A 27,884-nucleotide genomic window follows, 5' to 3' on the forward strand; every position below is an offset into this window, starting at 1 on the left:
AAGCCATTGCAGCAAGATGTAACCTTATGGGTGTGAATACCAGCCAAGATTTTTGTAAACAAAGCACGTAGAGGCAATGTCTTGTACATTGGCTTTGAAAGGATCAATATGTTTTGAAAGACAATAATAGGGAAATCTTTTCCAATGCTGCCATGTAGCATGCTCACGTGATCGGTATAAAGCCTTCTTTAAGAATGGTGATACATTCAGATGGTTGATTAAGGTAACCAAACACTATGTCTTCAGGAGACAGATAGCTAAGTTGAGAGTTTTGGGATCTGGGTGGCTGATTTCTTCATGATTCTGAGTGAGAAAGCCTGGTCTGTTGGGGAGCTTTTCGTGGGGAACTACAGAGAGATCCAGTAATGTTGTGAACCAACTGACGAGCCCAAGTGGGAGACACTAGTTTCAGTGTTAGAGATGTTCGCCTGAGTTTTCGAACCAGAAATGGAAGGAGAGGGGGGGGGGGGGGGGGGGGTGGGGGGGGGAGGGGGGGGTGGGGGGGGGAGGGGGGGGGGGGAGGGAGGGGGGGGGAGTGTAGGCAAATATCCCTGACCAACTCGTCCCTAGTACGTTGCCCTTGGATAGTGGGTATGGGAACCTGGATGGGAATTTTGAGCATTTTGCATTTTATGCGGTCGCAAAGACAACTATTTGAGGGAACCCCCATCTGTGGAAGTATGGGGGGGGGGAATGGAGTTCCCACTCGCAGACTTGTTACTGCATCCTGCTGAGGAGGTGTGCAAAATTGTTGTCTCTTCCCAGAAGGTATTCCACTAACAGGTGAATGTTGTGATGTAGAGCCAATCTCCAAATGGTCTGGGATAGGCGGGATAATTATGGTGACCATGTCTTCCCCGCTTTTGTAGATAGTACATGGTTCTCATAATGTCTGTCTGTGCTAGGACAACCTTTTGGATAAGGTGAGGCAGGAATGATTCCAATGCTAAGTGAACAGTTTGAATCTCTAGGTAGTGGATATGGAGACTCCACTGTATGGCGCCCCAGAGACCATATACTGTGAGATCCTGCAAGTTTGCACCCCATTCCGTGAGTGATGTCCATTTTTGACAGTGATGTGGAGAGCAGGGTTGAGGAAAGGTTGCCCCCGTCATAGGTTGTTGGTGTTCCACCACTGCAGAGTGTGAGGAGTTTGGTGGTCAATCAACATTAGATCCTCTAACTGACCTTGTGACTCAGAACACTGTCGAGCTAACCATTCCTGTAATATATGCATGTGTAGTCAGGCATGGGGTACTATGCCATTGCAGGTGGCCATTATCTCTAAGAGGCACATGTCTATACTTACTAAGGGATTGTTGATTTTTCTGAAATTGAGGTAATAGTGTCTGAAAATTCTGGATTCATGCAGAATTGGGACAGTCTAATCCTATTTGTGTGTTTATAATAGCCCGTATAGAAGGCTGAACCTATAGAGGGTGTAGGTGAGACTAAGTAACATTGATGGTGAACTCCAAGTGGTGGAGCAGATGTATTGTAACCGGAGTGTGTCGTTGACATAGTTGATGAGTGTTGGCGTTGATAAGCCAGTCGCCCAGATATGGAAATATGTGGACTTTGTCTGCATAGATGGACTGCTACAACGGCCTGACACTTGGTGAATACTCTGGATGGAGTAGTCACCCTGAAAGGGAGGACTTTGAACTGATAATGTTTGCCACCCACCACCAACTTGAAATATTTGAGATGAACTGGGTGTATTGCTATATGAAAATAGGTGTCTGTTAGGTCTACTGTAGTCAAAGACGCCCTGTTGGAGAAGTGGGATCACGTCTTGCAAGGCCATCATGTGGAAGTGCTCCGACAGGATGTACTCATGGCCTGAGATCTAGGACTGACTATAAAGATACATCGTTTTTGCATATTAGGATGTAACAAGAGTATGCCCCTGAACCCTTGTGATGAAGAAGGATGGGTTCTATGCCTCCTTTGAGAAGAGTAGCTTGGACTTCCTGTTTGAGCAAGGTTTGATGTTCCAGTGGATGCCAGGTGGAATGTTGGGAGGTGTAGTGGTGAGCTCTAGACAATAACCATGTTGGATAATGGCTAACACCCACTGGTCTGATGGTAACCGTTTGCCATGTGGATAAAAGAAATCCTGTAATCGCTATCCAACAGGTGTTACATGGTTGGGGGCAGCAGGGGACAGTCATTGTTTAGTGGTGGCATTGTTGCCTCTCTAGGAGCCACGGTAGTAGCCCTTTGAGGAGGTATTTTGGCCGTGAGGACGTTGGTAGGAGGTAGAGGCATCGTAGGAGTTTGCCTTTGAGCTTCCTCAATTACTGGGACAATGAAAGGAGCCCCTGGAAGTAGGTGTTTGAAGGGCCCCCAGTGCCTTTGCTGTAGTCCTCAATGTGCCACCAATTTGGGAATGAAAGCGATGTCCTTTGTCAAAGGGCATATTAAGTACATTTTGTTGTACTTCTAGTTTAAAATCAGAGCTCCATGACCATGCATGGCACCAGAGTAAAATGTTGGTATTGGTCCCACTAGCTGCGGTGTCAGCAGCATCTAAGGCACAACATATTGATTTGTTGGAGATATGATTGCATTCTGCCATGAGTTCCTGGCCATGTTTTTTATGTTCATCCGGGAGATATTGGTGGTGATCCTCCATTTCATCCCAGTGGACACGATCGTATCTCACCAGAAGGCCCTGAGAGTTGGTGATATGCCGATGATCGGAGGCTTGTGCCACACCTCTTCCCTGCAACAGCAATACGCTCGATCTCCTTGTCAGGAGGTGTGGTATCTCCACTTCCTTATGAGTTGGCACATTTGTGAGCAGTGGTAGTGACAAGGGAGTCTGAAGGTAACTGGCCCATAATGTAGATGAGATTAGATGGGAAGGGCTTTTATTTATTTATCTACTATAGACGTTATGACCCTAATAGGATCTTTACAAATGTCCCTACGTGTTTCAGAGCATGCCCTTTAACATAGGGAGATAGCATGTGGCCCTATGAGTAGTAGAAAGGGTATCAAGGAGTGAGTCCTCTTCTGTCGGCTCTGTGTGAAGTTCCATGTTGTGCAGTGCAGCAGCTCTAGCTATAACCTACGGATAAGATGTTGCGTCATCAGGAGAGGAGAGGATCAGGCAGGATATAAATCTGGATCTGTGTCCACTGTAGGGTCAGTCATAGACATTCCAGGGGTCATCCTGTGGTGGGGTCCCAAAAGTGTTGTGTGCCCCACTATTCCCACCAGTATCCGATGATGGAAACCCTTGAGGTGAAATGTCTAATGGGTGTTCTTTATGCGGTGGTGGTGAAGCTGGTTTAACATCTAGCTGGTCTTGCAGTTTGAAGAATGGGCTCCACTGTTGCATCAGAATCAGGCTTGGAACTTGGCATCAAGGGTTCCGGATCCAACCCAGGTTACGGTACCGAGCTCCTTAGCATTGAAGTGGTATAAGTCGACAGCAGTGGTCAACTCCGCACTGATGGTTCGGTAGGTGCCGGCTGGCATTCCTGGGACCGAAGTGCTCAATGCCGAAGGCTTTGATTGGCGTTTCGGTGCCAAGCCAGAGGGTGGGGAGTCTGAACTGGTTGTTCTGTGCCAACCTTTGCCAGAAGGCAGTTTAGACCGTGGGCCTGTGTATGTTGATCTAGGGGGGGGGGGGAGGGTTGTTGAGGGTCTTTTGTAAGGATTGACAAAATGTAGGGGTCCTTTATTCACAGGATGTTGAGGTGGTGTAACGTCCTGCATCTCCAAATCAAACTCAAGACTGGAGTTGGAACTGCCCTCAATAGAAAACACTTCTTCTTCCATAGCCGATGGCTGATGTGACCTTCCTCTCTTTGGTGTGTTCATGACCAATGACTTTTGGAGTGGCCTTGATGTCCCTCCTTATTTCAAAGCAACATCACAAAACAAAATAAAATGATGGACGGAGTGTTGAGACTTTTCAAACACTCACCCCCAGTCACAGATCTGGGTTTAATCCATCGTTATTTTGCTCGCTACGTCACCCCAATGGGAAGGGTATGCCCAGACGTGGGTCCCTTGCTCACTGTGCCACTGGAGTCAAGCTGTAATCGGAGTGGCGGTGTTGTGGTGACAGGGAGGTGCCAGAGGAGCAGGCCACCTGGACCCCGTTCCCTTCCAGATGACCACTGCGAGCAGGTAAGGTGATTGTCCGACAGGAGGGGGGAGAGGGGCAGGGTGTGTGTATTGAGTGTTGTGTGCGTGAATGGGGGTGTGTTAATGGAGGGGAGGGTGTTTGTGTGCATGTATCTGTGTGGCTGTATTTTTGTGTGTGTGTGGTGTGTAGAGTGTGGATGAGGGGGGCAGACGTGTATGTACGGGATTTGGGGGTGTGGGAGGGTGGTGTCTACAAGGGTTCAGGGGCGGAAGGGGGGCCGTGGCTGTTTCTGTGGGATATGGGGGGAGTCGCATACTGGCGACAGGAATGTTAATTCCTTTCACAAGTATCCTTTCTGCCAGGGATTTCCTGGCAGGGTTCCATCAGGGATTTCCTTGCGGCAAAGGTGACTCAAAAACTGCGGGCCAAAGGTGGTACACCTTCAGCCCGGTGGTCCCACCGCCCTGGCGGTACAGGCGGTGAACTGACTGCTTTGCAGTCAATTCACTGCCGTGGTCATAATTTGGTGGTCCCGCTCCGCGACGCTGTCGGCGGTGTTAACGCCACTCACCGGCGTGGCAGAGCAGAACGAACAAACTCATAATGACCACCTATGTTCCCAGTGGGATAGAGAGTTTTTCATGGACAGGACCCTGCTGCCACTTCTTTTCCTCAGTCAATCTGGCTGCCGTGCCTAGATGCCGGGGAAGTCCCTGTTGTTATGACCGGTTTTAGAAGGAGTAACGGAACAGCCAGTGTGAGGAGAGAAGCAGGTTGCTAACCAAAAGGAAGATAGTACAAGAGTCTGAGATACCCAGGTATCATGAGGACCTCATAGTACAGCCAGCCAAATACCAAACCCTCAAGGCGCTGCACAGACACATTCAAAGGCTGCAAAAATTGTGTATCTCCACTGGCCAGTCTGCCCCACAAATCACCGCCCCCCCCCCACCCCTCCTCAGGGAAGCATGTGTCTGCCTAGAACTATAAATCTGATCCAGATATGCAGAAGATGTGTGTGAAGGATTGTCCGGCAACTGGATTAACTGCAGGCAAGAAGACCTTCAGGTCACGTGTTCAATACCGGCAAGACCAACGCAGGAATGAAAGATTGGTAAACCAGGAGTCCTTCATTTGTTTAGTAGCTACACCTATTAATATAAATTCTGACGACAAAACGTCAGTTAGCAGTTTTTTGTGTGAAACACATTATTAGTATAAAGAACTGTAGGAACAGAAATACGTAAAACAACAATAAACAAATATCAGTAAAGTGACGAAAAAAAAAAAAAAAACAGTGCAGCCGCTTAAAAAGGTACATTTCTAGTGCTTAAAGTATTGGATGCTGCATAAATTATCACATTCTAGTAAGTCAGTAATGCATTCTGGTGCTGAAAATGGCAAATCAAAAGATTATATAAGAGGTGGATGCGTTGGAAAGTAACTTCAGTTAAAAACTGACCAGAGCATGGGTAGTAGGTTTCATTGTGAAAATGGGAATCTTATGTAGAGTCTTGGATTTTTTTTTTCTGTTCTTACTTTTGTTGCGATTTATTTGCTATGGTTAACATTTTAATGGTTAATGTTAATCACTGTTTACTTATCTTTTCCTCATATACAATATTTTTTTAAGTATACAGAACTTCCCTTTTTGATTTACATTTTCGTTGTATTAATTTACGCACGCAAATATGACTTCGAGGAAACTGTGTACAATGAGCTATAATGTCTTACCGATATACAACTTGAATCAAAAAGCCAATTTAAAAGAGCAGTAACCTTTCTTAAAGAGAACCGACTTAAATACTGAATCAAGATAAAGTAGGAGCCGGGTCTGGCTGTAAGAGCTGCCATTACCTTGCCCTCCGGACTGAATCCAGGGACGCAATAGTTCTTGTAATAATCCAGGTCTGTTTTGCGGACCGACATATATGTCAAGTATCTGTCTGGACATTTCTCCACGCATATCTGCAAGGGACAAGCAGGGAAGTAAATATCAATAAAAACTCTTTAGAAAGAAGGAAAAAAAACTAAACGACCAGTATTGCAAAAACTTTACAAAATGTGCCTTAAGCGAGAGCACAGAGTGATTGTCGAATGTATTAAGAGCACGGAAAGGACCTACAGCCACTTCATTATCCGTAACCATCTCATGAGTTACTCAACAATGCCTTTTGTTGACTCTCAAACTTTTTGGTTCACCCCACAATCAGAATGCTACTGAAAACTCCAATCTCCCCAGACACAACTAGATGAGATTATGCCAGAGTGCAATAACTGCTGCAGTGCGAAACTTTGTACATAGCATTTACTTGGGGGGAAATGCAAAAGCTCAAAACTTAGTCCAAATGTCTGCAGCTGCATGGATAGAAACATACAATGATAGCCCTTAAATTTTGACAGAAGCTTCCTGCGCAAAAAAAGCAACTTTTAACATCAGCTTTAGTAAGCCTTCCATTGTATTGAATAGACGCTGTTACTTTCTAGTGTTCCAAGCCTGGGTGACGGCTGATCCATTTCCCATGGCACCCCAAACTGTCCAATCTGTTTAGCATAATCGGATATATTTTATAAGGAAAATGTTACTTACCCACAAAGCATCTGTTCGTGGCATGTGGTGCTGTAGATACACATGCTCTTCATACACCTGCCATCTAGTGTTGGGTTTGGAGTGTTACAAGTTGCTTTTCTTCAAATAAGCATTTTTGAGTCACAGGACTGAGCAACTCCTTCTCGATGATACTGCACATGGGCAGAGTCCTTTCTTAGATTGTTTTCCCGCAAGCAGGTGAAAAGAAAAAAAAAAAAAAAAAAAAAAAAAAGAGTATAGAAGAAGTACAGAGAAAAGGATGTCCATGCAAGTGTATCTATATATCTACAAATATATACAAATAGAAGGTAACTGGAATGGCCACAGGCGTCCAGGGAGGAGAGAGGGCGCATGTGAATCTACAGCACTACATGCCACTAACAGATGCTTACTGCGTATGTAACATTTCCCGATCTACGGCATGTGCTGTAAATATACATGCTCTGCGTAGACTGTAACGCTGTCCCTCCATGAAAGCGGTGGCTAGCCTGTGGGTGTTGCAGCTGTTTGAAAAAGTGTTCTTAGGACAGTCTGTCCTACATTGGCTTGCTGACGTGGTAGTACATCTACACAATAATACTTTGTGAATGTATGTGGTGTAGACCAAGTAGCTGCTTTACAAATGTTAGCTAAAGGTATGTTTCCTAAGAAGGCCATGGTGGTCCCTTTTTTCCTAGTAGAATGTGCGCTAGGAGTCACAGGCAACTGTCTTTTTACCTTTGCTGAGCAGGTTGGAATGCATTTAACAATCCACCTAGCTATGCTGTTTTTAGAAATTGGACTCCCTTTATGAGGTAGTGAAAAAGCTACAAAGAGTTGTTTAGTTTTCCTAAAGTCTTCGGTCCTTTCAATGTACTACATGAGCGCTCGTTTGACACCTAGAGCGTGGAAAGCTCTTTCTGCAACAGAGGCAGGTTGCAGGAAAAATAAACTGTTAACTGAATGATATGGAATTGAGAAAGAACTTTGGATTGGATGGAAGAACCACCTTGTCTCTGTGTATTTGGAAGAAAGCTTCTTCCAACGTTAAGGCCTGAAGCTCACTAACACATCTGAGTGATGAAATAGTGAGTAAGAATGCCACTTTCCAGGAAAGGAACTGAAGAAGACATGAAAGACATGGCTCAAAAGTAAGAGCCACGAGCCTAGTAAGTACAACATTAAGATTCCAGGATGGTGCTGGAGGTGCCCTGGGTGGAATTACTCCTTTAAGGCCTTAAAGATACCCAGAAGACAGGAGTACCTACACCAGGGGATCCAATGCAGATGGGAAAAGGGACTCTCTCTGAAGACAGTGGAAGCCTCAGATTGTCCAACTGCTGTCACGACTCGTGGACCAGGCCAGTATAACACAGGGGTGGTGCAGGTGGCAATGCCCACCCTGCTGGAGGTGAAATTCCTGCAAGTCAGTGGAAGAAGTCCAGCTGCGGTGTCCAGGAGCTGCAGAAGATCACAGGAGTCACCTACGGGCTGTCCCTCGATGGTCGCCAGATTGCAGGAGGGTCAGTGACCAGCCAGGTCACCAACAAGCACTGGAAAATGTAAGCAGGAGCTGAAGAGGTATTTGCAAAGTTTTGGGGACCAGCAAGGTTCAGGAGACTCTACCCTCGAGGGGGTGTCAGGGCTGGCCTTCAGCACGCAGAAAGACCAGCAGAAGTCCCTGGAGCCCCCACAAGGGACCCACAGGCGATGGACACAGGGAGTCACAAGGAGGCCTCAGCAGCACAACAAAGCAGAAGTCCCATGTCGCAGGAGTTGCAGGACAGGGGCCGATCTTCAAGTTGCAGAGTGCTGGAGCCCGGGGCTTCTTGGTGCCTGAAGATATCCTGAAGGAACAGTCAACAAGCCTTGGCAAGTGCAACAGTTGAGGTGCACAGGGGTTACAGTCCAGTGGCAGGAGCAAGGGCCCACAGTCTCCAAAGTTGGTCAGAAGACAAGCAGGCATTAGAGGAAGCCACCGACCCACCACCTGTGAAGCAGAGCCGTTCGATGTCTATGGAACAGTAGACAACACATCGATGTTGTCTTGAGGTGCCTGTGGATGCAGGAGAATGATTCTACTCCAAGGGACATTCCTTCTTGCTTCCAGGTGCAAACAGAGTCATAGTAACCCTGGAGGATGCACAACCTTGGATGTTGCAGAATTAGTGCAGGATCCATAGAAAGAATGATGCAATGGAAGCCTTCCCAACAAAAGCAGACGTGTTTTGGTTGCAAAGCAGACCAGCTGCAGTTCCAGAGGCCAGGAGCAGAAGATGTCTTGCAGAGAGTTCCTTGGAGGGTGTAGAAAAATACCTCTCTTAGCATCTTTACCCCCCAACTTTTTGCCTGTTGTTAATGCTAGTTATGATTAAAAGTATGCTGGGACCCTGCTAACCAGGCCCCAACACCAGTGTTCTTACCATAAACTGTACCTTTGTCTCCACAACTGGCACAGCCCTGGCACACAGATAAGTCCCTTGTAAATGGTACCTCTCATAACAAGGGCCCTTGTGCCAGGGACGGTCTCTACGGGCTGCAGCATGTATTATGCCACCCCGGGGACCCCTCACTTAGCACATGCACACTGCCTCACAGCTTGTGGGTGCTGGTGGGGAGAAAATGACAATCGACATGGCACTCCCCTCAGAGTGCCATGCCCACAACCCACTGCCTGTGGCATAGATAAGTCACCCCTCTAGCAGGCCTTACTGCCCTAAGGCAGGGTGCACTATACCACAGATGAGGTAATAGTTGCATGAGCACTATGCCCCTACAGTGTATAAGCCAATTCTTAGACACTAAGTGTAGGGTAGCCATAAAGAGTATATAGTCTGGGAGTTCTTCAAACATGAACTCCACAGTTCCATAATGCCTACACTGAATACTGGGAAGTTTGGTATCAAACTTCTCAGCACAATAAATCCACACTGATGCCAGTGTAGGATTTATTGAGAAATGCACACAGAGGGTATCCTAGAGATGCCCCATGTATACCAGTCCAACTAATAGTGCTAACCTGACCAGTTTCTGCCAGCCTGCCACATCCAGACTGGTTTCTGGACACATGGGGTGAGTGCCTTTGTCAGTCTGTGGCCAGGAACAAAGCCTGTACTGGGTGGAGGTGCTTCACACCTCCCCTGCAGGAGCTGTAACACCTGGCGGTGAGCCTCAAAGGCTCAAGCCTGGTGTTACAGCGCCCCAGGGCACTCCAGCTAGTGGAGATGCCTGCCCCTCTGGACACAGGCCGCACTTTTGGCGGCAAGTCCAGAGGAGATAATGGAAAAAACCTAAGATGTCCTGAATTGAGGTGACCCATGCCTGAAGAAATCCTTCATCTTGTTTTGGAGGATTCCCCCAATAGGATTAGGGATGTGCCCCCCTCCTCACAGGGAGGAGGCACAAAGAGGGTATAGCCACCCTCAAGGACAGTAACCATTGCCTACTGCCCCCCCAGACCTAAACACACCCCGTATTTAGGGGCGACCCTGAACCCAGGAAAACAGATTTCTGCAACCTACAACAAGAAGGACTGCGGACCTGAAAGCCCAGCAGAGGCGACAACTGACTTGGCCCCAGCCCTACCGGCCTGTCTCCAGACTCAAAGAACGTGCACAGCGACAGACCCAGAGGGACCAGCGACCTCTGAGGACTCAGAGGACTGACCTGCACCCATAGGACCAAGAAACTCACTTGGACAGCGGCTCTGTCCAAGAAACAAAGAAACAACCATCTTTAAAGGGACTCCAGCCTCACTCCAGAAGCATGAGTCCCCAACACTCTGCACCCGACGCCTCCGACTCGTGTCCAGAAGAACCAACACTGCAGAGGACCCCCAGGTGGCCCGACGACATGGACACCCTGAGACAATCTCCCTGCATCCCCACAGCAGCACCTGCAGAGAGGATTCAGAGGCTCCCCCTGACTGCGACTGCCTGGTAACGAAGGAACCCAACACCTGGAAGAAGCACTGCACCCGTAGCCCCCAGTTCCGAGAGGAACCAACTACCGGTGCAGGAGTGACCAGCAGGTGGTCCCCCCCCCTTGCCCAGTTGGTGGCTGGCCCGAGAAGCCCCCCTGTGCCCTGCCTGCATCATCAGATTGACCCCCCGGTCTCTCCATTGACTCCTATCTGAATCCCGACACCTACTTCACACACTGCACCCGGCCGCCCCTGTGCCGCAGAGGATGTATTTTGTGTGCCTGTTTGTGGACCCCCCCCCCCCAGTACTCTACAAAACGACCCTGGTCTGCTCCCTGAGGACACAGGTACTTGCTTGCAGACCGGACCGGAGCACCTATGCTATTTGGGCCCTACTTTGACCTCTGCACCTGTCCGGCCCTGTGTTGCTGGGTGTTTGGGGTTGCCTTGAACCCCCAACGGTAGGCAGCCTATACCCAGGAGACAACTTGTAAGTGCTTTACTTACCTGCAAAAGTAACTATTGTTTACCTACCCCAGAAACTGTTGATTTTTGCATTGTGTCCACTTTTAAAATAGCTATTTGCCAAAACTGTGTACATTATTGTTTTAATTCAAATTTCCATACTTACCTGTGTCAAGTACCTTACAATTTATGTACTTACCTAAATTCTGAATCTTGAGTGTCTAAAATAAATTAAGAAAATAATATTTTTCTATATAAAACCTATTGGCCTGGAGTTCAGTCTGAGTGTGTGCTCTCATTTATTGCCTGTGTGTGTACAACAAATGCTTAACACTTCCTTCTGATAAGCCTACTGTTCGACCACACTATAACAACAAAATAAAGCATTAGTATTATCTATTTTGCCACTATCAACCTCACCTCTAAGGGGAACCCTTGGACTCTGTGCACACTATCTCTCACTTTGAGATAGTATATATAGAGCCAGCTTCCTACAGAGAGTCTTGCTCGATGAATCTGAGGACCCACCCATGGGGAAGCCTTAAGTAACCCTAAAAGGGGGTTGGTCAGTCTCTGAAGTGACCCACCTATCAGAGGGGGTCAGGGATGTCATCTATCTGGCCTAACCAGTCAGATGCTACCAGGGGCCTCTGCCCATCTTGTTTCAAAGACTGCAGAATCAACTGGCCACCTGGCAGAGCTCTGTGCACCTCCCAAGGAGAGGGTATTGACTGGGGGATGGTCACTCCCATGTCCTTTGTGCAGTTCCATGTCACAGCAGGAATCAGGGGCGAATTATGCAAGGAGGGCACCAAATGTGCCCTTCTCAGCAGCCTGGTGGCGCTCAGAGGCCATCCCATCCCAGCCCTAGACACCTAACACACAGGGGGAGGTGGTCACACCTTTCCTTTCAGGAAATGATTTGTTCTGCCTCTCCGGTCTGAGCCAGGCTCACCAGCAAGAGGGTGTCTGGGGTGAGCAGCAGCTTAGACTGGCAGCTAGACCCTGCAAGACTGCACAGGCAGAACTGGGGGATCCTCTAAGGATCCCAGAGAGTATATGGTATTATGCAACTAGCATTGGAATCAGATCTGTGTAGCTGCATGATTTCATTATGTTTGATACGAAACATGCCTAGGTTCGGAGAAGCCATTATGTAGTTGGACTACTCATGTTGACCAGTGTCCATTACATACCTTAAGATGCCTTCCCTGCACTTAGAGTCCAGGAAATGGGTCCTAGGGTCTGTAGGGGCACCCTGCTCATGCAGGGGTACCCTCACACTTGGAGATATGCACTCTGCCCTTGGGCTGAAGGGCCTACCAGAGGGGTGACTTACAATGTCTAAGTGCAGTGACCAGGATATAAGGGAGGTCCTATACCTGTGGCGAAAGGGTGCATGCACTGAGTCACGCAGGCTGCAATGGCAGGCCTGCAGACACTGTTTGCATAGCCCCCCCATGGGTGGCAAAATACATGCTGCAGCAAACGGGGGACACCTGGTGTACTAATGCCCTGGGTACCCAAGTGCCATATACTAGGGACTTACATAGGTGTACCAGTATGCCAACTGTGGGTTTAAAAAGTTTACCAGCAACACATTAAGAGAAGAGAGCACAGACACTTGGGTCCTGATTAACAGGATCCCGGTGAACAACAGTCTGAACACACTGACATCAGGCAAAACGTGTGGGTAACTATTCTAGAAAGATGGCACTTTCCTACATGAGAGATTCATCCTTTATAGGGATGATAAAGTACAGAGTATACTCCTTTTCCTAGTATTGTAATGGAACAGGCTCTATTGTGGTTTTGAGAAGTGGGGACTGTACCTCTTGTTTTAGAAGGGTGAGATGTTCATGGGATAACCTGTGAGAATGAGGGGGAATATTTGGAGGTGTGGTAGTGCGCTCCAGACAATAGCCATGTTGGATGATGGAAAGGACCCATTAGCTCAATGTTATATTTACCAATTGTGTGTGGACATTTTGAATTCATCACCCTACAGGTGTGGTGTGGGCCTTGGGAAGATGTATGTCACTGTTTAGGTGTTGAGGAAGAGCCATGGGTGGAAGTGCTCTTGCCTCTGCCTCGGTTGTTGTTACTTTGGGTGGGCAGAAGGGGTCACAGTACTCACTGGCTGCGCTGATGTCACCTCGTGGCTTTCAATGTCTGACTGAACATCAGATTCAGAATCTTAAATGAAGAAGTCCTCTTCTTGTTTGGGCTTCTCCTGTGTGTGCTCTTCTCCAAAGATGCCCGGGTGTCCTCTGGGGACTTATGTGCCATCTCAAACCTACGAGCTCTTCGATCCAGAAGGTGGTTCTTTGATCTGAAGGACTTAGAAGTCACAGGTAGCTTCTTGATGATCAGGAGAAAGGCATAGATTACACACCTGAGGATGGCTGATGTGAAGGAATTTGGAATGGCATTGAGGACAGAAACTAAACGGCGTTTGATCCATTAGCTCAACATTCTCTTTGGTGCCATGTGGAGGAAGGCCCCAAAACGGGCAAGGCTGCCCCTGAAAGGCCCTCGGTCAGTACTCGACCTAATGTTTGGAAAGAGCAAACGCAAAGGTGGAATTTCGCGCTCGAAAAAACAATACTGTTAAATAAAAGAAAGACGGAAGGAAAGTTTCGGACCGGAGTGAAGAGTAGAAGACAAAGCAAAGATACACATCCAAATCAGACGGCGTAAAGAAAACAATCTAACAAAGGACTCTATGCCCATGCGCAGTATCACCGAGAAGGAGGAGTCACTTGATCCTGTGACTCGAAAATGTTTCTTTGAAGAAAAACAACTTGTAGCACTCTAAACCCAACACTAGATGGCAGGAGTATGCACAGCATGTTTAGCTACAGCCACGCATGCCATTGAACATATACTTCTGTTTGATTAATAGCATATGTTTACAACAGACTGCCCATGTCCTGGACATATAAGTGCACAGTATTTTTTGGAAATGCACAATATACATTTCTTATATTGGGTCAATATAAGAGACCGATAAACCCTACATGTGACTGCTTTTCCACAATTTCTCACGGTTACAAGGTCATTTTCTTACCCATCCCTCTGGGAGTTACTAAATGTTCCATGCCTCTGGGTTGAGAAGACTGATCTATCAGGGAGGAACAGGCATTATCAAGGAATTCAGGCATCTTAGCCAGACAGCGCATAGTTTATTACAGAGACATGAGTCTAGTGTTGGTTTACAGGTAAGCGAATGTCCTATTTCATCTCTCCTAATTGTAGATTTGTTACCTACTATAAATGTATGCTGTTTCACATAAGAAATAACATATGACCCAAATCACTACTCAGTTTCTCCATTCAACATAATTTCATAATTTTCTCTCCCACTAATTTCTTCATAATTCCTGGTATCAATAGTCTACATATATTCTGCACTACTTGGGGCATATCATTTAAGGCTATAAGTAGTGTAGTAGTCCAGATCTCTTCTGTGTGAGGTACTTTAGAGACCGGGAGAAGGAGAACTCACTAACAACCTCCCAGTCTTTTTTAATGGCTGACTGACTGTCCAGACCTGGACCCTTCCTGAGGTAAGATATGATGGAATGTTCATGGGAGACCCATCAGTTTCCTCCACTCTGCACAGGTGGTAGATTTGTACTTCACTGCCTGGGGACCACAAGGAATCTCCTGTCTCTGCCACAATTGTTGCATTCGGAAGACTTTGGTCATTCAAACCTCATCTTTATGAACCCTGGTCGCTTCTCAGTTCCACTTTGGGTCTAAGAGTGTCGGGTCCAATTTGCAAATAGCTCAAAACAGAGTGCTCAAGCTTCAGGTAAGGTGTGCCCCATGAACATCGACTCCAGAATACCAATGGGACACAATATAGAGGACAAAATATTGAAAACAAAAAATTGACAGTCTAGATTTTCTATATCTAACACTAGATATATGAACCTTTATGGTACATATTTCTTCAAGGTGCATAGATCTGGAGTTAGGAAAAGTAAATATATACTTCCCTACATGTACTAACCTTTCAATATTTTGTCCCTCGATATTCTTGTACCACAACTTTCTGGGAGTCGATATTTGGTACTAAAATCTTGATGTAGCAATACAGTGTCGTCCTCTAGCTCTGCTGCGTGTGTCACAACTAAGCATTTAAAAGTAGTTACATACTCCGATGAGAGGAATTAGTTAAGGTATATAACTTAGACTTCTGGTCATACATCTCTTTATAACACCTGCTGTTTGTTCTTAAGAATTTTGTCTTTGTTATTTTTAATCACAGAGTTCACTTTTTGGGAGTGGAATGTGCGCAAGATGGCAGGCTTTCCTCTAGTTTATTTTTCCAAAACATAAAGGTCTTGATGAAAACAAACATCTTGCATTTTTTCTAATTCCCACTTTTTAAAAAAACATGCTCCATTCCTTACGTTCTTGATCACTTTTCTTAATTATGTAAGTCAAACATTTCCATAGTCATAAGCGAAACAGATCTGTAGTGTTGAAGCAGAATTGCACTAGTAAAATAAATATAGGTTGATGTATAAACTTGCCCATGTCCAATATTTCCCTTCTCCAGCATACACTAGGAAGTTCACTGTTCTGATAATCGAAAAACTACTTAAGAAACACTGCAACCCCCTAAACTTTAATTTGTAAAATTGTGGTAAAACAAAATCTCCCAGTCAACATTCTGCAAGTAAAACTTGTTACCTGTGTTGTCGGGCACTGAAACTCCAGAAGCACCAGTGGGCTAGCGCACTTCATGATGTTGAAGTAAAATAGGAAAGGTTTGTTTCTGAAAGGGAAAAATAGGTGAAAATTATAAAATACCTACTGTTGCCCTAGGAGATCTGTAGGTCGCTGTGCTGACAGAAGGGGCACTCATGCAGTGATACAAGGCAAGACAACCCTGGTGAGTATGGAGTTTGTCCTTCTCGGACTGCTGCAAAGGACACATTGCAGAGATAGGAGTAATGCTCCTCCATAGAATTGCGGGAGCGGCTGTACTTACACTATCCAGCAGGGACTGCCATACTTATAGCTTGTGTGCCTTGACGGATGACTGGACCTCACCCCACCCACTGTACTAAACCAAATCCATTAGCAGCAGTTATTGGGTACTTACTCATTCGGGGTGCCTACTTGTCCGCAGAACTGTCCCCGGCTGTCTGTGGGATAGATCACCTTCCTGGGATCTCCATGTGTCCATGCTAAAACAGAGAGAAGCAGATTATTATCACAAGGCCTGCCACGGTGCTCTAGGGCTAATATGGGTGAGTTCTGTGAGCTGTAGTGAAGTCTATGGACCAGCCCTGGAGCCTGATGTGCAATTACAGACTAGTCTGAGGCTAACACTGGGTCTTGCTGCTGGTTCCAGGGCCTAACTGGTGCCGCCATACCAGGAGTCTACTGTGTACCCCAGGACCAGCCTTGGATCACTGAAGGCTGGGGACTTTCTGGACACTCCTGGTGCTTAAATGTGGGTTCTAGGGACATTTGAGGGGGTTGAATAGCGTCCTGCACCTCCCATAAACCTTTCCTGGACCTGGTAGTGTACCGTCCAAGGCCAGTCTGGGGCAATTATGGGGCCTCATATAGGAATCCCACAGTCTGGTTGGGTGAAATTCCCAGAGCTGGTGGGCAATCACCAGGTCGGGCTGACCAGTGGAAGAGAGGTCCACCAAGCAAAAATGCTGAAAAATAGAGCAATTACAAGAACATCCCTGAATGCAATGTCGTCTGCACTAGGATGAACGCCTGCTCTGCCGAGCAGCATTTCATCCTTCATCAAAAGAGGATACATTTTAGGCACAAGTGTAAGTTGGTGGCGCTTGTAGATCACCTAATACTGGATTTTAGAAGCTCCTTCAAAAGGGGGGGGAATGGGTTTTAACGTCACTTTCTGCTCAAGTAAATTAATGAGTCATGAAAATTCCCAAGTTGAGTTCATGAAACTTTCAAATGATGGCATTCAACAACTCTTAACAAGTCCTGAAATTGCCAAAAACACTCATCAATCTCATGTGGCTCAAAATGAGCTTTAAATTCCCTTACAGAAGACCACGAGAACCCACTGCATTTCGCAATAACCACATGCCCTTCTCTGTGGTGTAGAGAACTGAGTCACCAGCAAATGTGATAACGTCCTTGGAAGGGGATAGGAGACAATAGCCCCGACAAAGGGCTTGTAGTTAGCCCGAAATAGCAGCTCGCAATCGGGGAGTAGAACAATATTTTTGTAGCATTATCGTCCGTTAACATGGAAATATGTCTTAACATGATTTACAGAAAAAGAGAATAATACATACAAAAAATAGCATATTATTTAAATCAACCTAAGGAACAATATAAACAAAAAAACGTGGAAAGGTAGCATGAAGTGTCTTGACAAACATGGGTGGTGCAAGTTGAGGGAGACCACTCATCCTGTAAAGGTAGGTGCAAATCACCCTACAGTAGAGAAGCCCAGACATCAGTGCGCATCACCCTCGTATGCACCCGCTTGAGCATAAAGTGGGACTACAGTGTTTAAGTATCGGGAATAACAAATTAATTTAATCATCTCAATGACAGCCTACGAACCACTTTGTAGAGCTTTAGCATTGCCAGGAGTACTAGGGTTATGGGGCATGGACGCCTAAATTCTGCAGGAAGGTTACCTAAATTGAGTGTCAAAAACCGCGAATTATACAGCACGTTCACTATATTATTTTATCCATTTGAGATAGAAACAACAATCTTGGTGAAATCTGCAAATTTTGGAAATTAGGTTGCACATACAATAAATCCATAGCCACAGAACTGCCTAAATAACCTGGCCTTCACCATTGCCCATGTTAGTTTAATCTGTTCACATCCAAAGCATTCTAATTCCAATGAGTGCCCATTTTTATTTCCGCATTGAAAAAAACAGCTTTTTTCTAACTGCCACAAAACATAACTGAAATTGACACTTAATGTATTTTTGTAGCGTCCTATGTTGCCATCTTCGGGTTTTCGTGACTTCACAAATCATTAGCACGCCTCGATGGCAATATTTAACCACATTACATTTACCTATTATGTATTTTCTACATATTCGCCCTTCAATGTGCAAGAGGGGGAGCACACCTACTGTCTTGGTAGTATAAATTAGTTTAGCGCCTCAAAGCTGAACATACTGGCGCCACTTGAGGTCACCCGAGGACCACAAACCGGACTATTCCCTGGGCGTAGTTGCTAAACGAGTATGTCTGCTTCTCCTTCGAGGACTAAGAAGATCGGAACATTTGTGTCTTTCCACGGGCTGCTGTTGTTGCGTCTGCAGAATCAGATGATTGATGAAGACACTGCAGACATTAACCACCGGCTCCAGCCAAAGATCTGTTACAGCGTGCCTGTCACTTCTGAGCATTAACAAACAGTTCCATAGTTACTGCCCTGCCCCTTCACCCAGTCCCTGGTCCCTTTGTTCCCACAGGCTCTGCACTACCAGAATAGATACTTACCCACAATTCCCACGATGAAGTAGCCAATGATGGAGAGGACGAGAAGAATACAGCAGATGATGTCCGTGCAGCCCCTGCCGGAGAGAAGCACAAAAAGTGCAGTCTTTAAATGAGCGAGCAGTAGCAGAATTAAGCTTTCTTCCTGTGCTATCCCCATATTATCAGATAATACAACTTGGATCAAGTTATTTGGCCACAATCACATAATTGGTCAAGTTCAGGCTAGTATTACGAGTTCTGGTCTTGTAGTGCACCCGTTAAAAAAAACACTGTCAAATTGCCTTCCTTAACAGTAGGCGCCCAGTAAGTAAATTAGTCAAACGCTGTGCCTCGCCCCGCTATGAGATGTGCTGTGGCCTGTAGGCAGTAGGCTGCCCCTAAAGGCTGGCAGTGTGAAGTCTAGGAGGCCATAGAGAAGGCATTATTACCATTCAGATGGTGGGATTAGGAGGGTCTGAACAGCAGTTCTGAAGTTGCTTTCTGGAAGAAATGGTCTCTTTCTTTAAAACAAAGAGTTAGTAGGAGGCCATATTTGTTTCAATGGCAATTATTTCCTTGAGGGCGAAGTTCATGTTCAAAGAGAAAATAAAGTGACTTGGCATTCGGTGAAAGTTGGTAGTTTGAAGCAGTCAATATTCACGCAATTAAGCCTGGTTCTTATTGTATCTGGTTTCTTTTCCTTTTGTCTTTGTTGGGTTGAGCTTCAGGTAGGTGCTGGACATCTAGGTTTGGATAATGGGTAAGCAGTGTTTGAGGCACCAGATATCTGAAGCAGAGGGGACTTTCAAGTAAAGTTGTGCATCATCGGTATATTAGTAAATCTTGATGCTGGTATCTCCGAATAGAGCACTAAGTGGTTCCATGTAAAGGTTGATGATGACAAGAGACAATTTGAAGACCTGGGGGACTCCAAAGGTTCTAGGAATCCTTTGTGACTTTGAGGTGCCCACGTGAACTGGTGTCAGTTGGAAAGGTAGAAGAACCAATGAAGGACATTGCCAGTGAGTTTCATTTGAGGCTCCAAGGTGCTACGGAGCATGACATGATTGACTGTGAGATAGTCAGCTAAGAGATCAAGCAATCGCAGGAGCCATCCTCATCTACAGTCACGAGGGCATCATCTACGATGTTTAAGGTAGCAGTATCCATGATGTAGCATGATACTAAGCCAGAATAGTAGTTTTGTAGGAAATAGCATTAATTTGATATTGGAGTTGAACAGAAACTGCTATTTCTATCATCATGCAAATGAACGGAAGGCGAGTGATGGACTGGTAGTTAGGGAGGCCATCAGTGTCCACTGTAGGTTTCTTTTGGAGTGGGAGAATCTGGCATGTTTTGAGTGCTTCTGGGAAGATGCCTTGAGTGAGGGAGTATGTAGGTAGGGATAAGAGAGCTTCCCCAGAGGGACCTTTGATGAAGGACGCTGTCAACATATTCATAAGAAGTTGCTTTGAGTGAGTTGAGTATGACAGCGAGATCTCACACAGATAGTGCTTTGAAAGCTGTCCATTGCTGGATAGAGAAAAAGGTGGAAAAGAGATGGGTGTAAGAGATGAAGCAGGCTTGGTTTAATTAAAGTGCTGTCCGATCTTCTGTATTTTTTCACTGAAGAGTCTAATGGCATTGCACTTCTCTGAAGAGGGAGTAATAGGTTGGACCAACTGGGGGCTGATGGAGTGCTCAATTATCTTGAACAGCGTTCTGCTTCGGTTGGTGACATCATTGATGGAGTTGGTATAGTACTTTGCTTTGACTGATGTGATGAGCTGTTTACGTGTTGCATGGAGGGGCTTCAGTATCAAGAGGTCCTCTGGAGATATTCCAAAAAATTGTTGAAGTTGTTTAGAAGGGTTTTGGTACTGGAAATGGTGAAGGTAGGGTGAGAGGAGTTCAAGCATTAGGTTGTCTATGGAGAAGTCTTTGAAGGATCTGAAGGTCTGGTCTTCTCTTTTGTGTGGACCTTAGTTTGTTGGTAGGATGCTGATCAGAGTGATATGATTGGCAAAGTAGCTGGCCCATCCACTCCACGGGTATGAGCGGTTTCCATTAAATTGCTACTGATGTTGAGAAGACAAAGTTGAGGATGTGGTTTTTGGAGTGAGTAGGTTGTGTGACATGCTGTACCATGTTGAGTTTACCAGGGAAGTGGAAAATGCGGTTGCTTGTTATTTTTAGCTTGTTGTGTCTGGGTGGCCGTGGTCAGCGGGTGGGCATGGTGTGGACATCACAAATGGACAAAGTAATGAGAAGGTCAGAGAAATAATAAAACAACTTCCTTGTTATGCCTGAGAGGCCTGAAGATAAGATGGAAGGGGGAGGTCCAAGTTGCAGAGAGTGTTAAGTTCTATTCAGCTCAGCACTACTCGCTTGCTTAGAGTGCAGGACCAGAGCAAGGACTCCTCCTTTCTTAGGCTACAGCATCCACGGCATGGACTATGCACATGTGGGAAGAAGGAAGACCAGGATGTGGAAGTTAACAATGTTCCTGTGATGAAGACAGCATAAAGCTTGTGTTAGGTGATGAGGTTTGGGATGGCTGTTGCATCGATTACTGCAGGAGGAATGCTAATGAGCATGAGTTGGAAAGTGTGTTCTGTAGTATGATAGTATGTGCCCTTGTCTGAATCTGCCCTTTGATGAGAACGCCTGGAGGCCTTGAAGAGTTGACTGAATAGGAAGAAGGCAAGAGGTGGTGTCTCTTCCAGTGGAGAAGGAAGATGGAAAATACATGTGTGTCACTTCCTGTGCAGATGGAAGATGGAAAATTCAGTGATGATGAAGCATGCACCCAGTGCGTCATTTGGATTGGTGGGTGTAGGTGGTGGGCACCAGTTCACAGGTTTGGGGATCAGTACTTAATTTCCATCTCCTCATGAGGATTTGATCCAGAACAATAGAGAACAGAAAAAATGAAAGAAGAAAAAAAGGGAAGAGAAAGATGGGAAACCAGTGGCAAAGAGAGAAAGTAGGGGTGGCTAAGAAAATGCGAGAGTGGGATAAAGAGGCAGCATTGAAGAAAGAGGTATGAAGTGGAATCAAAACTAAGCAGCCTTGGTATTCAGCAACCCTAAAATTTGGTGCAGATGTGCTCCTAAGAACGACTTTGGGACCCAGCACAATTTTCGGTTTTCAAATTAAGCATTTATGCACCACCTGCACCCACAGACCAGACCTGTAACTCAGTGGCGTAACAAAGGCCCCTGCAGCCCCTGCAGTGCGGGGGGCATGAGCTCCAGTGGGCCCCCTTATTACAGAACATTGTGCATGGGCAGCAGGCCCCTGACTGGGTCCAGGATGGAGGGGCCCCCCTAAAGTTTTGTTACGCTACTGCTGAAACTACCAAGTATGACATAATGGGTGACACCAGGTTTCTATTGGGAAGCTGCTGTGCTATGCTCTGCTGTTTCATAGACTTCCTGTACACTTAGTGTGGGCACTTTTTTAATAGGGTTGTTAAGTGGAGGCAGCAACATAAAGGTGGAATAGTGCACTGCACTCCCCCACAAATGGACATGCATGCCCGATTTTTGTTATCTGCACAGTATCTGCCACTCTTGCAGGGCTGGAGAAATCTACTCTCCCATTCAGGAAGTTACTTTCCCCACTTGCTACCGCGACGTGGAGCTATTTTTAGGACCTACTAGTCCTTTCTGGCGAGTAAACTTGAGCTGGAATGGAACAGGTGTTCTGTTCATTCAGAAAATGAATGAGCAATAAAGATGGCTTTAAATCTTGTTTTATCTTGACACATTTCCTGCCTGTTTAAGGACAGTCAAATGTCAGTTCCTCTTTTTAGTCAAGCGTGCAAGTGCTTTGGCCTGTTGTAATCGCTCTGTTGGCTTTTAACCACACCCACGCTTGCTATTCATTCTTTGTTGTGCTTGTCTTAAATGCTTCATTTTTGTTGGTGCATTTTGTGAAATATCCCTCCGTTGTGTGCTGAGTTCCCTCCCAGGGGATTTAACTAAGTGAACGTTTCCTCCTGTTACAGTGTGGCCACTCCTCTGGTTTCAGTTTGCCTTTCATCCCAGCTGCAATCCTTTCTAGACATTCACCCAGGGAGCCAATAACTCTCTCGCTGAAGGCGGCCATGGCCCTTTGAATTGACTTGCACCTGTCAACTGTTTTACTTTTCATTTTCAATTCATGTGGCAAGAAAGGTCCAGTTAGGAATTTACAACACCAATAGCTCTAACTCCAGCAAACGCGAGACCCATTGCATTGCAAATGCTTGTTACTATGTACTGCTTATCCTATTCAGAAAAATGGTGTTTACTTTTTCCCCTCTTATTACAGTTATAGGACTTTGTAAGGTAAATAGCTTGTAAATAAATATTACAAATATTTCGAAATATTAGGAATTACAAATGCACTTTTTTGTAATTCTGAAGTGTGATGCAAAGATTGTAAATAGGAGCAAAACAAATCAGAACACTTTACTTAGTGATGTCCAAATGACAAATATTTGAGGAAACTCAATTTCCAAACATTACTGTTTGTACATCATATAGTTTTATCACTAAAACCACATCACTTGAAAGTGTTCTGGCTATTTCAGTTTAGAATGTGCTGATTGGAAATGACAGTACACTACCACTTCATGCTTTAGTTACATATTCATTAAAAGTGATAGTCTTGAACCCTGATTAGAGAAACGTTCTTGCCTGCCCCGATGACAATGCTTTTAATGAACTAAGGGCAAGGCCACTGGAATTATGCAGCAGGAGAGATCAAAATTATGCAGCAGGGTTGAGTAAATTATGCAGCAAGAAAAGGAAAAGTATGCAGCATAACGTGGCACATTTTGCAATAATATTACTTCATTATTTTGTCTTTTTTTTTTTTTTTTTTGGTAACATTCTCTGGAAATTGGGTGCACCTCATTAGTACTGATTTAACACACAAATATAGCGATAAGCAACAGAAAGGTGACCGGTCCAGTTTTGCAAAGGACCTTTCACTGTCCAGCAACATGTGTCATCACATATTTAGTAACTTTTGAACCGTTTGATCTAGAAAACATTTTTTTTTTTGTTAAAATCTGCAGATTATGCGACAGAAGATTGATTATGTGGCAAATGCAGCAAATCTATAATTATGCACAAATAGTTGCACAATTGCATAATTCCAGTGGCCCTAAGAGGCAAGTCAGGAGCCATGTGTATCATATATGCGGCTAGATTTGAATTATAAGTGGAGCAAACATATAGTCTATTAAACCAGAGTTTTCTGGTACAGCAGACATGCTGCACGAACATATTTAAAGGTGCTATCATATGTGATAATGAAGAAAATTACGGTTCAGTGAATTAAAATATTTGGCAAGGATTACATCATTTGAAACCAATTTATGGGTCAAGAGCATTACATTCACTAGACCTGTACCATTTTAATGATTTTTTTGAGGCCTGACTCTGGGTACCATCCTACAGGGGAAGAGGATTATGCCCAGTCTTGTGGAACACATTCCATACTGTGAGGTGGCAGGAGGCTCCATCTATCTGTAGCATGATCCCACCCCATGCTTTTATTCCACCTTATAGCCCTTGCTTCTACACCATCTACAGCCTAAGCACACTAACGGCAAAGTTGATGTTTCCCTGTGTCCCTCTCAACGCATGTCCCTCCTTTGGGGGTCCCGGCATTCAAACACAGAAAGACACGGCTCGCTGTACCCAATAGATCAACTCCATTCTGTAAAAGAAGCCCTCATGTGCAATATCTGACCCACAGAGATCGATAACAGTCACTGCAACACTTACCTCTCCTTGACAGGGCCTTTAAAGTTTGGATCATATTTATGTGGCTCGCCTAGCAAGAAAAGAGAAAAGAGAAATTCAGGTATGTCTGAGGTCTCTCCTGATCACCACCATTTACATTTGTGTGCATTGTGTAGGTATGTGAAATGTTTAATGTTCCTCTGAAACTTCCGAATTTTACATTACATGACATGACAAAAAATATCAGAATTTAGCAGTTTTTTCCCCAGTGGGTTGTTAGCACAAACAAACAAAAACAAGTATTGGGAAAGCCAATAGGTCTCATATTTGGGACCGGTTGGCTTTCAGCGATCCTGTACAGCACCCCAAATGTTGTGCCTCATGGCTAAATAAGAATTTTAAAAACCCTATGATGCAGTTGCCATGTCATTTTGTTGGGGGGGAAGGGGAAACCCCATGCATGCGTGCTCCTATGAAATGTTGAAGGTGCTTCCCCCCCCCTCATCAAAGTTCGATCAATAAATACAAATAAAAAAACATTCAGAAGTGTTATATATATTTTTTTTTATAGTAGGTGAGATCTAAAAGCGTTATATATATATTTTTTATATTGGGTGAGGTGGGGAAGCAACACAGGACCCCCCCCCCCCCCCCCCCCAAGCACCTTGTTGGGAGAAAGGGAGAGGAGAGGAGAAGCACACAGAAGAGAGAGCAATATGGAGCACTGAGAGCAGGAAGACAAGCACGCTAAGGTGACAGCTAGACAACACATACACTCTCATAGAGTGCTTAAGAGAAAAGAAAGGAAAATGTCACTTACCCATTGTACATCTGTTTGTTACATGTAGTGCTGCAGATTCACATGCTGTGCATATATCACCATCTAGTGTTGGGCTCAGAGTGATACAAGTTGTTTTTCTTCGAAGAAGCTGTTTCGAGTCACAAGATCAAGTGACTCCTCCTCTCGGTGATAGTGCATATAGGTATTGAGTCCTTCGTTAGATTGTTTTCCCGCAGGAGGGTAAAGTAAGGAGTGAAGAATTGTATATGTACAGATATATTGAAAGTAAAGTAGATGTCCATGCAATGTATATACATATTTACATAATACATTACTACAACAGCTACAGGCTGGGAGGTGGGAGGGCGCATGTGAATCTGCAGCACTATATGCCATGAACAGATTTACACTGGGTAAGTGCCATTTTCCGTTCGATGGCATGTGTAGCTGCAGCTACACATGCTGTGCATAGACTGAAAAGCAGTCCCCCACCTAAGTAAGCAGTGGCTAGCCTGTAGGAGTTGGAGTAGTTTGAAATAGTGTTTCAAGCACTGCTTGACCAACATTTGCTTGTTGGCGAAATTGCACATCCACACAGCTGCTTTGTAAATGTGTGTGGTGTTGACCATGTGGCTGCTTTGCATATGTCTGCCATTGGTATATTTCCTAAGAATGCCATTGAAGCTACCTTCTTTCTAGTAGAATGTGCTTTAGGAGTTCCTAATAGTTGCCTTTTAGCTTCAAGATAGCAAATTTGAATACACTTTACTCTCCATCTGGCTAGGCATTGTTTTGAAATAAGATTACCTTCATGAGGCTGTTGAAAAGCCACAAAAAGTTGTTTAGATTTTCTAAAATCTCTTGTTCTGTCTATATAATACATAAGAACTATTTTAAGATCAAGAGTATGGAGATCTTTCAGGAACTGAATCTGGCTATGGAAAGAAGACTGGGAATTCCACTGACTGGTTGATGTGAAATGGTGAAAGCACTTTGGGTAGAAGTTTTGGATTTGTCCTAAGTACTATTTTGTGTTTGTGAATTTGGAAGAATGGTTCTTCTAAAGTAAATTATTGAATTTCACTTACTCTCCTTAAGGAAGTAATTGCTACCAGGAAAGCAACTTTCCATAAGAGAAACTGAAGAGTGCAAGAATGCATGGGTTCAAATGGTGGACCCAGACGCCTTGTGAGCACAATGTTAGGATTCCAGGTGGGGGCTGGTGGAGCTCTAGGTGGAATAACTCTTTTTAGGCCTTCCATAAAAGCTTTTATGACAGGAATTCTGAACAGAGAGGTATGCTGTCTGTTTTGGAGATAGGCTGATGTGGCTGTTAAATTAATTTTAATAGCTAAATATGCTAGATTTGCTTTTTGTAAGTGAATCAAATAAGACAATATAATGTACTGATGCTTTAAGTGGATTAATGTTTTGGGTTGACAGTAATATATAAAACAGTTCCATTTAGCTGCATAGCACTCCCTGGCTGTAGGTTTGCTTGCTTCCTTCAGAATGTCTATACATTCTGATGGAAGCTGTAGCTATCCAAATTCAGTGACCGCAGGAGCCAAATTGCCAGGTTGAGCACACTGGGATTAGGATGCCTGATTTGACCTTTGTTCTTAGTCAATAGGTCCGGTCTGTTTGGAAGTTTGTGATGTGGTACTACAGACAGATCCAACAGTGTTGTGTACCAGTGCTGACATGCCCACATGGCTGCTATGAGTATCATAGTGAGAGAGGTGTGGCGAATTGTGTTGACCAGAAATGGAATTAGTGGAAGAGGGGAAAAGGCGTTAGCAAATATTCCTGACCAGTTGATTCACAGAGCATTGTCCTTGGATACAGGGTGTGAGTACCTGGACGGAAAGTTTGGGCATTTTGCGTTTTCGCTTGTTGTGAAGAGGTCTATGTTTGGTGTTCCCCACATGTGACGGTACTGTTGAATTACTCATGGGTGAATCTCCCATGCTTGTAGTTGTTGCTGCACCCTGCTTAAGAGGTCCGCTAGTTGGTTGGGATATAATACGCTAACAGTTGAATGCGATTGTGAGTCACCCATTTCCAAATTGGGTGAGTGTGCCCCCCCCCCGTTTCTGCAGATAGTACATTGTTGTCATGTTGTCTGTTCTTAACACTGTCTTGTGTGTGATCTGTGGTTAGAATGCTTTGAGTGCTAGGAACACTGCCAGCAATTCCCAATGGTTTATGTGGTAAGTCTGCTGAACCGAGTACCATTCTCCCTGTATGGTAAAATTGTTGAGATGGACTCCCCAACCGGCCATTGATGCATCTGTGGTGATTATGATCTGTGGCACTGGGTCCTGAAATAGTCACCCTTTGTTAAGTTTGTGTGATTCCACCATTGCAGAGAGTTTTAAGTTTGGCAGTCCAACAACACTAGATCGTGAAGTTGACCCTGTGCCTGAGACCATTGTTGTGAGAGACACAGTTGAAGGGGGTCTCCTGTTTAGACATGCATTGGGTACTATTGCTATGCACGATGCCATCATTCCCAATAGCTTCATAATAAACCTTGCTGTGTAAGTTTGACTGAATTGTAATTGGGAAAGGAGTGTGTGAAACGCTTCAATTCGTTGTGAGTTTGGGTAGGCTAATGCTGACTGGGTGTTCAGAACTGCTCCCAGATATGGTTGAATTTGTGCTGGTTGAAGGTGATATTTTTGGTAATTGATTGTGAACTCTAGCTTGTGTAAGGTATGTATTGTGTATTGTGTGTGTTGTTGACCGGTTTGAATGGTACTAGCTTTTGTGAGCCAGTCGTCTAGATAGGGGAAGACATGTATGTGCTGTCTTCTGAGGTATGCTGCAACTACT

At 45.0% G+C, this 27,884-nt stretch overlaps 1 protein-coding gene across 4 annotated transcripts in view; it reads right to left on the reverse strand.

Annotated features, from left to right (window-relative positions):
- Window positions 1-27,884, reverse strand: part of SLC44A2 (solute carrier family 44 member 2 (CTL2 blood group)) — a 314,434-nt gene that overhangs the window by 121,158 nt on the left and 165,392 nt on the right. For all 4 annotated transcript variants that reach the window (XM_069230393.1, XM_069230392.1, XM_069230394.1 and 1 more), the window contains exons 2-6: window positions 24,308-24,356; window positions 18,543-18,616; window positions 16,181-16,265; window positions 15,766-15,850; window positions 5,963-6,073 (exon numbers count right to left, since the gene is read on the reverse strand). In XM_069230393.1, the coding sequence (XP_069086494.1) occupies window positions 5,963-6,073; window positions 15,766-15,850; window positions 16,181-16,265; window positions 18,543-18,616; window positions 24,308-24,356 (404 nt within the window). The remainder of the gene's footprint in view (window positions 1-5,962; window positions 6,074-15,765; window positions 15,851-16,180; window positions 16,266-18,542; window positions 18,617-24,307; window positions 24,357-27,884) is intronic.

This window comes from Pleurodeles waltl, chromosome 4_2 (assembly GCF_031143425.1).
Source record: "Pleurodeles waltl isolate 20211129_DDA chromosome 4_2, aPleWal1.hap1.20221129, whole genome shotgun sequence".
Taxonomy (NCBI): Eukaryota; Metazoa; Chordata; class Amphibia; order Caudata; family Salamandridae; genus Pleurodeles; species Pleurodeles waltl.